The sequence below is a fragment of the Empidonax traillii genome, unplaced genomic scaffold, assembly GCF_003031625.1.
Source record: "Empidonax traillii isolate 1590-97213 ecotype Southwest subspecies unplaced genomic scaffold, ASM303162v1 scaffold20:size5563877, whole genome shotgun sequence".
NCBI classification, from domain to species: domain Eukaryota; kingdom Metazoa; phylum Chordata; class Aves; order Passeriformes; family Tyrannidae; genus Empidonax; species Empidonax traillii.
This window is the reverse complement of record NW_020955213.1, coordinates 4,842,635-4,856,872: the sequence shown is the minus strand read 5'-3', so window position 1 is coordinate 4,856,872 and position 14,238 is coordinate 4,842,635. Positions and strand designations below refer to the sequence as shown.

Here is a 14,238-nt window from a genome sequence, read left to right as displayed (position 1 = left end):
TAGACTGTGTGTGCTCATGCATTTCTAGTCTCCTTGACATAATTCCAGCCTCTATCTAACATCAACAAAATATCTAAACAGGGGAAGGAAAAAGTAAAATTTACTGAATGCTGTGATTTAATAACCTATCTTCACTCAGTTTGCCTGAGGGTGGCTATGGCAATGCTGGTACTACTCTTATCATTTGCTACCTAATGAACAGCAACACATCCAATGCATTCACCCCAGATGTATCACAGCATCTGTTCCATAAAATGAATCAAAGTACTCAGGACACAAATCATTTTTAAAGATGAAATGCTGAGTTCCAAGGGGTACAGGAAAATTAACAGTAAAATCCACAAATCTTGTAATAGCTTTGCATTACTTAAGTTACATACAGTTACATAAACTTAAGGGTTAGAACGTATTTCACACTCACACGATGAAACACTGACAAGCACAGTTAGAACAAAAGAAGCCTGATGAGTTTTACTGCATTCTTGGCAACTTGAGTTACTTTACCTGAACAGCCAATTAATACAAACTTTTAGAACCTCATTAAATACTGCTTTTAATGAAAACTTCAAAGCACACAGTTGATGACATTCTAATATGCCTATATTCATATGAATATTGTCTGCAGTCACCCTGAAGAAAGGGATCAACTCAAACATCACCCTAAAAATCATGCTTTCGTAAAGCATTAAAGGTGCTATGTATCAGCTTCACCATCGCTGCCTGCAAGGCTGCTGTCTGTGGATGGAGCTCCATCTTCATTAATGCCCTCACCATTATTCTCCCTCTTGGGAATTTCATCATTTGCACCCTCCTTAGGTGTGTCATTAACTCCGGGAGGTTGTTTGCCTTCGGGCACTTTAACGCTACTTGAAGCGGAATCCGAATCAGATGCGGTTTGCTGCTCCTTGGCATCAGGATCCCCTAAAAATGACTCCCACACCTTCAGCCTTTCTTCCCTTTCTCTTGCAGTCTCCTCCACCTATTAGAGAGATGTTAATACACATCATTTTGAAGTCATCCTTGCCTAAATGAGCATTTACACAGATAAAATTATACAAACATTGATCTGCTGGCTGTGAACAAATGATCTGTATGTGCAGTGGATGATCCTCCAAATTGACATCTCTAACGCACAAAACAGGGCCTTGAATTTTTTGCTAAGTTGAATAATTCAGAATGATTTTTTGGGGACATTCTAGCAGTTTTTGAGGAGAAGCAAGAGAGTGCAGGGGTGGGCAGGGGAAGGGGATGGGGATGCCAAACACTTTTGGAGTTAAAACAAATTTATGGTTTGGAAGAAATATCTGATGAAATAGGACCAGGAAAGGCTACCTGATAATCTGTTACACCATCCCACGTTTCAGCACTGAGCTGACGGCCACCAAACCACCTTCCATTTAGCGTGAGCTTGCACAGGTCAGCTTCTGTGGCTTCTTTAAATGACACAGAAGCCACGCCATCAGGGTGTCGCTGTAAGGAGAGACAACTTCCATTTAATAATATTCTAACCAGTGTACTTATTCCAGTATCTTTTAGATTGTGCTACAAAATCAGATTATGGCTCCATTCTGATAATACACAGTTGTGTTTGAAATACCAGTTTCCAAGTTTACATATTTTGTTCTACTGGCATACAGAACACAGTTTTTTAACACAGGAAACAGGAAATGTTTCAGCTAGCTTAGCTACAAATAAATGTATTTATACACTTTCAGATTTGTGACTTGTATTCAAGTTCTTTGGAAGAGTTAGTTTGCCTTCTCTAAGAGAAGATGATGGGTGCTTAGACATTAAATTCCAAACCAGTTTTAAAATACTGAAAGACTAAGTCAAGTTCCCATGAAATAAACATCCAAAACCAAAGAAACACTCCACTCGTATTTAAAGCAGCCTAAATGTTTTGCAGCTTTGCACATTACATCAGTTCTGCCAACACAGCAGGTAAAAATACCTACATCAAATATGAGAACCTTCTTTACTTGTCCAAACTTTTCACACTCTGTCCGCAGATCTTCTCTGATCTCATTTAGCACTAAGGGATCCTCCTGCAAAGCAGTCACACAGCTTTAATTAAACACAAGAACTCACTTCTCTCAGCTTTATTTTTGCTCAGTCACTAATGGAACCCATCTGCCAACCTATGAGAAGTTCATAAACTAAGTGCTGTTATGCTGCATTTTCAAAGCCACCTAAGAGTGGGCAGACAGCTCGTACCTGAATTTAATAAATGCTACTTATTAACAAAGCTATTTTGTGCTGGTTTCTCCATTCTAACAGTTACTGTTGTTTACTCCTCTTTCCATTCCAAAAAGGAATATTGTCAGGATACAGACAGTGAAAAAGGCTGATTTGAAAAGTACATTCTTACCAACATCTTTTTCTTGTTTTTCAGAGAACTGAATGAATTTCAAGCAGATGTTTGGTACAGGAGAATGCCCTGCCCAAATCTGGTTCTCATCTGCTTAGAATTTTGCTAAAATTTGTGTGGCAGAAAGTTCAGACAATATTAACTGTTGACAGCACAATCTACAGTAGCAAACTGCACCTTCCTACCTCAAAGTCCTTTGGGTGAAACATATTCCTGATAATAACGATGCGTTCATGTCGCATTCGAGTTGCACCATCTTTCTTCTCCGGCCTCCAATCCAGCTGTCTAATGAAATGAAGCAACAGTAAGAAGATATTGTTGCGGCTCTCTTCAGTTTCTACAAGTATTTGTTGAAAAAAAATTATTAATTTGGCATTTTTTGCAACACATCAACACGTATTTTTGACACAAAGCGTTAAGTTATTCTTCTAAAACATACACTAATTACCCAGGTTTACCACTTCTACAAAGCAACTGATCTTTTATGGTACTTAAAAGCTCAAATAATAATAAATTATTTACAATAATAAATTATTGTAAAAAAGAAAGCATTTTTTTAAACACAAAGAAAATAATTTTGAAGTTTTAATTCCTTCCTAGATTCAGCTCAGATACAGGAATCAGTTGCTGCCAAGTACAATTAAAATGCTGATATTTTGCCATTTTTTTCCTAACTTACTTTGTAAAAAAAGGAGCTCCACTATTCCCTTTGGTAAAACTTAACTGCTTTTATTTAAACAAGCATGCAAGAACACCTTGACTTTTACACAGGCACTGCTGTAAGATGTGTTTTGTTCCACAGTGCCACAAACTGGTCAGTTAACTCAGGGCACCTGTTCTAGGGCTTTCCCTTCTCACATATATCTATCTCACATATATCTCACATATATCTCCTACTTTAGCTAAAGAAAACACGGATTCCCAATGAAAGTAGTTTTACCAGTAAATTATGCTCTTCAACTCAAAAGGAACATAGTCCTTTTATTCACACAAATTGCTGTCAAATGCAGTTTCATTGTTTTCATACATCATCTCCACACTGGAGACTTCTTACAGCAAGAATTGCCAATGCATCCTCGGGGCAGATACATTTCAAGCTACGCCTGTTTTCAATAGATAAGATATCAAGTAACCTTTGCTCCCTTTAACTATGGCAAAGCATTTCTGCATTACTATTTACAATGTTCAGTGGAACGTTGCTTTCATCAAAATATCAAAAGTTCAAACTTCTTTCTTCTTTAATCTGCATCTTCTTGGTTCCAAAAGGCAGAAAAACAGTTTTGAAGTGACAAAAGCAATGAATCAAGGTACAATTAAAAAATCAGTGTATTTTATACCAGAGATAGATGTCTGGGGCAATCTACAGAGATATTTTAGTACTTTCTCCTGTGGCAGCCAAGCATCTTTTGCTCTTTAATGCATCATGGTACAGAATGTATGTGGGCAGTCAGTGTTATGACCTTCTAGCAGCAAGCCCAGATATCATGACAGGTTATCTTCCACACTCACACACTGAGAATTGTCTTATCTCCCCTGAGTTGTAATATTTCCTTCTACACTTGAAAGGACCATGGCTCCCTATGTATTATTTTAATGTTTAAGTTAAAAAGAAGCTCATTATATTAACATTTAATTTAGGAGTACCTCCTCCCCTTTAAATGTGCCAGTTATTTCACTGTCAGATAAGACTTTAAATTTTCCATATCTTAGCACTGCATTTGAAAGAAAGCAGCACTTTACTAATAGCACTTAGAATTCAAGCAGTACTTTACTGAAATAAAAAATACAAACTTCTGCTGTTGAGACAGCTTCTTCTTGTAGTCTTTACATTTCTTCTTCTTTTTGCTTGCATCGTACTCCCCCTTCAGTTGGAACTTTGCAACTTCCACATGCAATTTGTAGCCTCGGATTTCTGCTTCATCCAGAAGCCTCAATGCAAGTTGAACTGATTCTCTCTATTTGAAGACAAAAGACAGCACAAGCTTTAAAGCACATGGCACAGTCAAATGATCCCAGTAACATGGCATTAAGTGTACTGTGCTAAGCATCAGGTCCCTGTCACTGAAAAGGCCACTTCTCTTCCAAATCTCCTGACACACAGCTGGCAACGCCTTCTTGATCAAAACCCAATATTTCTTCACTCCTGTTATAACTGGTTAATGCTCCCAAAAGCAACTGCACACAGGTCATTCAAATATGTCACAGAAACTAAACTGCAACCATCAGGCAAGCTGATGAACTTAAAAGAAAGAATAAAAATACTTCAAGGGGCTGATTTCCTATAAAGCTTGTATCACTTTTCCATCAGCAGATGTTGAGACTCTCACGTAATTTTTAATATTTTCTTGCAAGTCCTTTGGAGTGGAGCCTGTCTTTATATTTGTGCACTGAACAGCCCTAACTACTCCAATTACAAAACCAGCACAGGCTACAGGACATTGGATTTAGCATTGCCTGGTGCTTTTCCTGAAGAATTAAAGCAGGTTGCACTTGGAAGCACCAACCACAAGTGAAACACATGAAGGAAATAGTACTGCAGCCTAAACTTTTATAGCTTAATATAGAATGTAACAGAGTTGTGAAATCAAGCAGTTCTCAACTAAAAGCTGTAAATACAGGACTACATTCCTTGGTATTCAGTATCCTCAGTTACACAGTGGCACATAAAAGGTAAATAGTCCCCCATTTCACCCCATAATCACTGTAACCCAAGAGAGGAACATGCAGAGAGAAATGTTCAGCAGCTATCTTTCAGGGAAAGGGTGGGGTTGGATAAGAGGAAACAAATGAGGTGCACAAGTGGGCATTTCTGGACTAATGAACTTAACTTAAATCTAAATTTTAAGTTACACTTCAGATGTTTCAACAATCTTCTGAATATGATTCTGAAACAGTGGCCACAAAGTACCTTTAGTGGGAAGGAAAATTGCATTTTGGTGCCCCACTGACCTTCAGATAGCAACAGAGGCCGTCTCCTTTAAGATTTCCTTCCTTATCTTTGTACAGTTTGATTTTGTGTTCTTCTGTCTGAGGATCTCGCATTATGATACCACATTTTGACATGACTTGTACAAATTCATCTTTTGTAATGTCTGGAGGTAAACCTGCAAAATAAATTCAAACCCAAGGCTTGAGTGTGGTCTATGGACCAAAAAAAACCCCAACCTATAAACTAACAACTGTTTTCTCCACCTACAAATTCGACAAAAAGAGCAACTGAAAATGTACAGACTTTATAAGGTCTGAACTTTAAACTGAGGTTAAGAAAAAAAAATCCAAAATGGATAAGAAAATGATGTGGATGTTCAGTGCTAGTTTGGCCTGGATGAAGATTTTTGAGAATTCAAGTGTGTGCATTTCTGTGACTGCTCAGAGCCACTAAACATGCTTTTGTATATGCATCTAAGGATAGCTCCCCACAATCCAAAACAGGCCAAGAAACACCACAATAAGTGCACAGATCATTTCATTTAAGCTACCCAGCACTTGCTCATTCTATTCCCAGCCTTTTTTCTTTTTTTTTACTGTTTCCTCTTTCTTACCTAGTAATTTATTATGCATTTATTAAATCAAATGAAATTAAAGGTTAAGTGATGTTTACAGTTGATGCACTATCTGGTTATAAACTTGTCATTATCCTATCCCCTAAGAGCCTGCAGAAATTGTTTTGCTTAAAAAAAACCAAACAAATTAGTGACTTGGCTGACACAGCTCACAGAATATCACATTTAGTAGACAAAAGTACAGAGCATGTCCCTTCTACTACTTTCCCACATCTGCAATTTAAAGGTCACCAAGACATTATGCAGTCAGGAACATAATATTAAGTAGCTTGCAAGTGGCAGATTGACTAGAGAATATCAGAGACATTTACGAGTCTCTTTTACCATCTTTAGCTCAAAGTAGATAAATAAACACTTACCTGTCACATAAACATTTGTGTTTCTGTCTTCTTCAACATGAAACCATCCTAAACACAAGAGTTTTAATTAAGTTATGGTAATATTTTAAACGTGGCAGCATAGACTAATGTTTATATTCTCTCAGATTTCTAACAATTTTTGCTTCCTCAAGGGGAAGCTCTGAACATGTCTTAATTTGCTTTTTTCCACTTTGCATACAGATTTAGGAGGATACCTATGAAGTATCACACAATTTTAGAACTATCTGGAAATTTTCAGCACAACCCATATCTTTGCTGTACTAGACAACACCAAACAATTGCCAGTTTTCACTCACTACTATACATGTCACAGCTAAACACAGGGAAATACTTTGTCTACTTACCTGGCTCCAGCTTCCTTTTTTCTGATTTTTGTTTTGGATCTGTTTGTTTTGGTCCTTTCTCATTTGCTGATGGTTGTGTTCCTGCTGTCTTAGAACTTACTGGTTGCTTACTTTCACTGGCTGTGCCAGAAGCAGATGAAGTCTCTGTCTCATCTGCATGGAAGCCATAGTTGGCGTGATAAGTTGCCAGGAAATCTTCTGTTATCTGAAAAGAAATTAGGAAAATTCATCAAACATTTCAAAGAACTACAAATTCAGGTTTGTGTTTTCATGGTAGTTAGGTGATGGTCATTTTCCAATCCGGTATTTTAAAACTGGTTTTAAATCATCTTTGCAACAGCCAGCTCAGGCGTTACCTGAACGAGACCAACACGCTAATTCCACACAGCACATGAAGTTTTTACACAAGCATTTCACAAGTTCTGCCTTTTTTCAAACCAAGCTTTCTGCTTTCCACATAAATTGGACCTGCCTGAAGGACAGAAACCAAATGCTCTTGGCCATGGTGAGGAGATAAAATGACACTGACAGTAAGTCAACAACTTATCCACAGATGATGAATGACTGACATTTGCAGGCATCTGCCTTTTCATGGAATCACTTCCAGAGAGGACATGTATTTGTGTTGACAGACAGTAAATATTGCACTTAGGCAGAGATGAATCTTAACACACTGTTTTTAAGGCCACATGCTTTACTTCATACCCTACTAATAGATAATTAGCTTCTTCTCTTCTAGAGAGAGACTATATTTGGGTAAAATTTAAGATTGGTTAATGCCTATGTTTTAGAGGTCAAAATAAAAAAAAACCCTACAAATTATACCCAGTACCTCCAGCCAGGTAAACTTTAATATTAGCAACTAGCAATCCCATGCAAAGAGATAGACCTGCTTTTGCCAACATCCCTGCATTAAGAAGGATTTTCTGAAGTTACATGCTCTGAAAGGATTTATTCCCAAAGCTGAGCCTTAACCTCTGAAAATTTTATCTCTGACTTGTGCCACACTTGGTTCATCTGTATTCAATAGAGAACAAAACTTGATGTCATTAAACTACTGTGTCAATGATGATAATGCAACCACCCATCTTCACAGGGACTCGAAGCTTCATGTTTCAACTCTAGACTTCTATTATGACAAATCAAAAATGCAGATGTGACAGTCAGAGGCTTGTCAGGAATAATGCAAGATGCCATGGAGACCCATATAACTTTAAAGTTTAGCACGAAATAGCTCCCAGGCTAAACAAGATTTGCAACACACCTCGATAAGGAATGTAAGTGGCTGCTCTTACAGACATGACATAACACAATGTCACATCAAGAGAAAGAAAAAGTACAACCATATTTAGTGAAGAAGACACTGTGCTCTAACCAGGTTCATTATAATTGACACAAGCAACCTTAGCAATCCTCAGTGTCACAAATGACGAGATCCAGAGAATTAAGAAGCTTTTGTACTTTCTGGTAAACAGGATTAATAATTTTCATCAGAGAACTTACTGATAAATTAGTGATTAAACCTGCAACAACCACCTTCCTGCAGCAGGATTATCTTTCAGCTTCAGGAGGAATTGTGTTCTTGTGTGAAGCTCAATTTATTCTTAGCAAATTACCTACCATGGACTCTCAAATTTTACCAGTCAATAACAGAGATGTTTTTTGCACAATATCATCCTACCACAGCTACCTCATTTTAAAATGTGTTTTTTGCAAGCACAAAGGTATTTATACATGCATAAAGGTTTTTATTGGAACTTATGCCAGTCATACTGTGCCTGCATGACAAACACCGATTCACAGAATTTGTTACTGGGGGCTTCAGTCCAGTTCTGGTGGAAAACATCACAGAGAGATCTGTTCTATCTGCACACCCACACAATTATACAGTTTGGGGTGATCAAGCTTACAGGAAAAGAAATACAACACTACAGGCCATGTGAGCATGTAATTAACTGCTAGTCCCACTGAAATGGAAAGGAATAGATTAATCAAATGAAGAACAGATATCCTGTGCCTGCAGATGACAGCCAACATCTGTATTTTCACAGCAAGTGATGCAGGCAGCAGATGAACTCCCCGTGCTATTTTGTGATATGTCCATGAAGGACTATAAAACGTGGTATTCATCAATACAGTACCATTGAGAGAAAAGCAATGAAATAATAAATGAGGTTACAATTGCTTCTCTTAAATATTTGACTGTTTCCAAATTTTTCTGGGGAATGTTGACCGTTAGTATCATTCACTTTTTGCACTGCTTTGGAATGTGCTTTAGTGGAAGATCAGCAGCCACAACTCCCAAAGCAGAGCAGCAGTGCAGTCCCAGTCTGTAGATGATGGTTACTTAGAGCAGTCATATTTTCATGTTTTGTCAAGAAAAAGAGATTAAGAACTTTATTACTGCTCATGGAGAAAATACTACAACTTCTGGCTCCTGTGGTCTCTCCAATTTATTTTGATAAAACATCCTGTTGAATAATCATCAGGCAGAAGTAACCTGAGACACTGGTGTCTAGCTCAGTAAAGAATCTTTGTGAAGCTCTGTGGGTCATTTTGACAGGTCACCAACTTCTCCTACACATCATATTTACTAGTGAACTTCACTGCTCTTATTTAACCCTTAATGTTATCTCCTCTTCAAGACAGAATAGATAAGAAAGGCACTTGGGAAAGTCAAATGATACTGAGAAGAGAAAAATTTAAAAATCTAGATGAGAAAGAGGGGAAGAAATAGGTGGAAAAAAAAAGGAAGAACCCTTTTACAAGTTACTGTGCTTACTGGATATAGCACTCCACAGGGAGCCAGGGATACTCAGTGCTCCACTTTGTGAGTCTGGATTTCTCAATGCTTTCACCCCTCCGTAAGCCATCTGCTCCAGACACCTTCCTAGGTTTACACACATTCAAACTTGGCACTACAGGCTTCACTCTCACTCAGATTCTCTGAATTGCAATGAATTCACAGTCACAAACTAGAATTGGCACATTGCAAGTATCAAGAAGACGCCATAAAATGTCTTAATACCAAATTAATTGCCCTCATGCAATGTTATATGGTAAGAAAACCACTATTTCACTTGCAGATCAGATTTGCTCGACTAATTAAACCTATGTCCCTTCTCCCTTTGAAGTAACACGCTGTTGTAGCAAGATAAATTTTTTATACTGAAAATATTTAATAAAAAAAAAAAAAATAACCAAGGTGAAAAACTGTGACATGTTTCCATGCTGTGGAATGCCACTAAGTAAGATAAACACACTTAATTTTCAAGTGAACTTCTGTGACTGAAGGAGATGGAAGAACACACCTGTACAAAACATTATTTTCAGGTAATAATGAAAGAGGGATATACATTTATCTAGATAGGATACATTTTCATCTAGACATCTTCAAAGACACTTCATGGCCCACAAAAAAAGATCACCGCAGCTACTGCGACAGAGACCTAAAGGCAGCACGGATTAAGACCCACAAATGTAACTGTGACTTCATGCCAGACTCGAGCAATTCCACAGATCCTCAGCCAAGGCGAGAAGCTGAGACACAGCTGAGACACAGCTCTTCTCAACGGAATCGCAGGCGGTCACAGGCGGAGACGGTTCTTCCTCTGAAAAGGGGGGTTTCGGTGCCACCGAACCCTTAGCAGACACCAGCGGGGCCGAACGAGGACAGCTCCGTGGCGAGGGGACCCAGCCCCGACCGCTCCACCTCCTTCTCACCCTCCCGGGGACCCCCGCACCCACCTTGGGGAACCAGGCCTTCTTCTCCCGGTCCCACTCGTAGGCGGCCCCGTCCGCAGGGTCCACGTACGTGAAGGGGTCGGACTCGTCCTCGCCCTTGCCGGGCTCGGCCTCGGCCTCGTACTGCTGCTGCAGCTGCAGCTGCCGGTAGAACTCCTCGTTCCCGTCCTCGCCGCTCATCCTGCCCCGTTCGGCGGAACCGCACCGGGGCCGGGCCTCGGCCAACCGCACCGGGCCTGGGCAACCCGCGCCGGGCCTGGGCAACCCGCGCCAGGCCTGGGCCACCTGAGCCGGGCCCGGACAGCCCGCGCTCGCTGCGCGGCCCCGCCCCTCTGGTCGGCGGGAGCGCGCGCGGACCCCCCACCCGCCTCCCGCGGCCGCCGCGACCGTGCTGGGCCCCGCCGCGCGCGCAGCACCGGAAACGCCCCGGCCCCGCCCGCCGCTGCCACCGGGGAGTGCTCGACCGCCCCGCCCCCTGCCCCTGCCCTGCAGCCAATGAGCGGCGCGCTGGTGGGTCACGCGGGGGACGGCGAACCCAATGAGAAGCGGGAGGTGGAGCCTTTCCCGGGGAGGGCGGGGCGGGCTCGCGCAGGGGGCGGGGCGTGTTTTCCCGCCTGTGGGCGGGCCCTGAGGGCGAGGGGAGCTGGGGCGGAACGAGGCACCGGCAGGACCTCCTTGCCCTTCCCTTTCTCTTTCCCTTTCCCTTTCCCTCCGGCTGCAGCGCTGTTTCACCACGGGCAGGGTCTCGGCGTGAGGGCGGCTGCCTCTGATGCGCCAGACAGCTGTGGGCGAGAAGCTGTGCCTCGATGGGCTTTGCGTGGGCGCTGATGCAGCTTTGCTTGCATGATAAATAAAAGTTTGGGACGCGAAGCATTAAAAGTACTCCCTGCTGCGATGCCGTTCACCATTGTGCCCTGGGCAGCATTGGGCAGTGAAGCGGCTCCTGTCAGTGGTGCTGGGCATCGTCTGGCACGTGTCCTGCTAGGGGCAAAGGCAGAACGGAAAAGGTAAATGAAACAAAAATGGCACGCGAAATGTCAAGAAAGCACATTGTTTCTTGCTCCTCCCTTGGCTAAGGGTGTCCAGCCGTGGCTGTTGTGCTCCCCTTGGAAAGGGTTGGTACGCTGGGACAGTGGGATGAGGCTTGGCTTCAAAACGCAGAATTAGTTTGCACTAATGAAGACTGCGATTAGTACTCTGCTTGTGAATACTTAAATATTTTAAATGCAATTTTCTCACACAAATCAGCTTTTAAAAGACCTTCATTCAGTGCCATCTAGTGGTTTTCACAGTGTAGCCCAGACATCAAACCCAAATTTAATGCCTGGATTTAAAAGTGTTTTATTTAGAGGATGAAGAAGCACACTGACTAGGTTGTTTTGCAAAATTTGACCTAGAGCTATAAACCCTAGGTATTAAAATAGCCACCTGTTTTAAATGAAAATTGAGCTGAGCAGCCCCATCAAAGCTGGCAGTGGCCGGTTGCCAGGGGCAAAGCAATCTTTCCACTCAGAAATAAAAATGATATTCAGACGTTTTCTGGAAATCAGTATTCCAGGAACAAATATAACTTTTCTGTCATACAGTCTGGAATGATAATAAAATCAAAGACATGAGATCTGAAGCTCTGTAGGGAAAGACCAACATCAGCTCCCTGCCTGGGCAACAGGCTGTCAGATGAATTTTCTGAGGATATAAATATAGAGTTCTACTAACCTTTGGCTGTTGCACAAAGAACATCCAGCCTAGTTAATGACATCTTTGATGCTTCAAGAATTTTCTCTTGGCAGGGCTATTACGGTAGTTGTCCAAAGATTGCTTTGTGATCACTTATAAACTGACAGCTTAAAGGACATTTGTCTTCGCTTTCAAACCGTTATTGGATTCTGGAGAGGAGCGTGAGAGGCTCGACATAAACTGTGGTTACTTATAAAATTTGGAATTGGATATATGTTTGGAAATAAGATAATCATAGCCTCAGACATTTTAAGAGTGATACAATTTAAGCCTTAACCTGCTTGTTTCATTCTGGCAGGGTTTTTTATGTTTATAACCCGAGTGATTGCAGCGAGATCTGTGCCCAGGCAGCACAGGTTCCCTAGAGTTCAGATCTGCCTACAGAGAGGCACTGTTGTGGGGAGCAGGAGATCCAGATTTAATCTCAATCTGACGGGAATGAGAGTGTGCTTGTGTGCAGGAGGGTTAGTGCAAGGCAGATCTGATCTGCACACTTTACTGTGGCTGCGAGGACACTCTGCCTCGAGTCCTCACGCTTCCCGCAGATGAGAGCGTGTGTGACGGCAGCTGCTGGGGCGCAGCCTTGTGCGGTGTCACCACCATCTGTTCCCTTCCTCCTCGGTAAAGACAGCACAGAGGGCCAGCCCAGGGAGCTGATTTGGCTGGAAACACATCACATTTTGGAGTTGAGACAGCTTTCCTCTCAATCATATCCTTGAAACGACACAGCTCACGGCTGCACAAGCACTGCCGCTCCAAGATGCGTGTTCTGGGGATGGGCTCGAGTGTCCCATGGCTTGGATCAGTCTAAGCTGTCAAGAAATGGTGTTTTAAATCCTAAGAAGGTGCCTCAAAGTAAATATTAACAGGAGGCATTAGCATGATTCTGTATCTGTGTCTGTCTCTTCTGTGTTACACAAGGCAATCTTGGCTCATCAGAGCTGATTGTTGGTCTAGAGATGCCATCCACTAAAAGTAGGGATACCTAGGTTTTCCTGAAGTGGTGTTTTGCTGTCTGTTAGAGGGGAAGCAGCAAATCACTAGCTAATACTTAATTAGGTAAACACTCCTTGCTTGATCTGCTTTGTTATGTTAAATTAAGGAGGCAGTAATTAGTGGTTAAGTACAGAGAGGTTATTCCTCTTTGGAGATTCCATGGGGCTGGAACCTGTAGTTGTTACACAGACTAGTGAGAGTGACGTAGAGTGTGAAAAATTCATCGTGTGAAAAATTAGGGAACCAGTATAGATGTGCTAAAAATTCAGTGTCCTGTCCTGTGCACAGAAATTCCACTTTGCAGTTCACCTTGCACTGAGGGGCCCATCAGTGGCAGAGCCTGTAACTAAACACTTATTAGAGCCCAGATTATATTTTTTAAGTACCAGTGATTGAAATGTGCAAGTACCATAACTGTGTGTAACTTTGGCTTATTCTTTAATTGTAATATCCTTAGCAGAAACACACAAGTGTCAGCAGGCAGCCCTTGTAAAATAAAACAAAACAAAGCAGTTTCTATGAGAAGAGAAGTGGGAGCTTTAAAATGGCTGTAATTGTGTAACTGACTTTAATACCCCGTGCCATTTGCTGGAGATGCAGTTACACTGTAGCACTGCTCTGACGTGGGTCTGTTAATTTTTGTGGATTTGGGGTGGTTTTTTAACTAAACCAGCATCTCATAACAGCACAGAGTACTGATTTTAAAACTAATGTGAATATGAAATGTGTACATCTCATTCACAAAACAAACTGTAAAAACCCCTACATCCTATAAATTGTATTTACTTTCTCAATAAGACTCTGCATGAACAAGACCTCTGAGGGAGTCTTGCTTTTCAGTATTTTGTGCCATTTTTCTACCTGTTCTTACACTGTGGACATAAATAGTGAACCCCTAATTATTTATTCTAATTCTTTGCAAAATAACTTACTCTTATAGAATTACACTTGTATTACTTAGGGATGAAAGAACCTGGCTTTGGAACACTAAGAAAAGATTGCAAAGAAAACAACCCTTTTTGCCCTAAATCCAATTATGTTAATGTGGAGACATCTTAGGGATCATTATATTGTGGGGAGTAGATGGAATGAATAATATCAGATAG

The 14,238-nt window shown here is 41.2% G+C and overlaps 1 protein-coding gene across 1 annotated transcript; it reads right to left on the bottom strand.

The window, feature by feature from the left end:
• Positions 1–536: 536 nt before the first annotated feature.
• On the bottom strand, positions 537–10,693 carry HTATSF1 (HIV-1 Tat specific factor 1). The gene is made up of 9 exons (XM_027899715.1): positions 10,403–10,693; positions 6,656–6,860; positions 6,291–6,338; positions 5,318–5,472; positions 4,160–4,323; positions 2,554–2,653; positions 1,956–2,045; positions 1,333–1,470; positions 537–979 (listed from the first exon to the last, which is right to left on the bottom strand). The coding sequence occupies exons 1-9, from the start codon at positions 10,577–10,579 to the stop codon at positions 695–697; spliced, it is 1,362 nt and encodes a 453-aa protein (XP_027755516.1). The 5' UTR covers positions 10,580–10,693; the 3' UTR covers positions 537–694.
• Between the last annotated feature and the right edge of the window lie 3,545 nt (positions 10,694–14,238).

Coding starts and splice junctions, on each gene's coding strand:
- HTATSF1 (XM_027899715.1), bottom strand. CDS start 10,579: ATGAGCGGCGAGGACGGGAACGAGGAGTTCTACCGGCAGCTGCAGCTG. Junction 6,861..10,402: donor AGAAGGCCTGGTTCCCCAAG/GTGGGTGCGGGG, acceptor ATTTCTTTTCAG/ATAACAGAAGATTTCCTGGC. Junction 2,654..4,159: donor AAGCTGTCTCAACAGCAGAA/GTTTGTATTTTT, acceptor TCATTTCATTAG/ACAGCTGGATTGGAGGCCGG.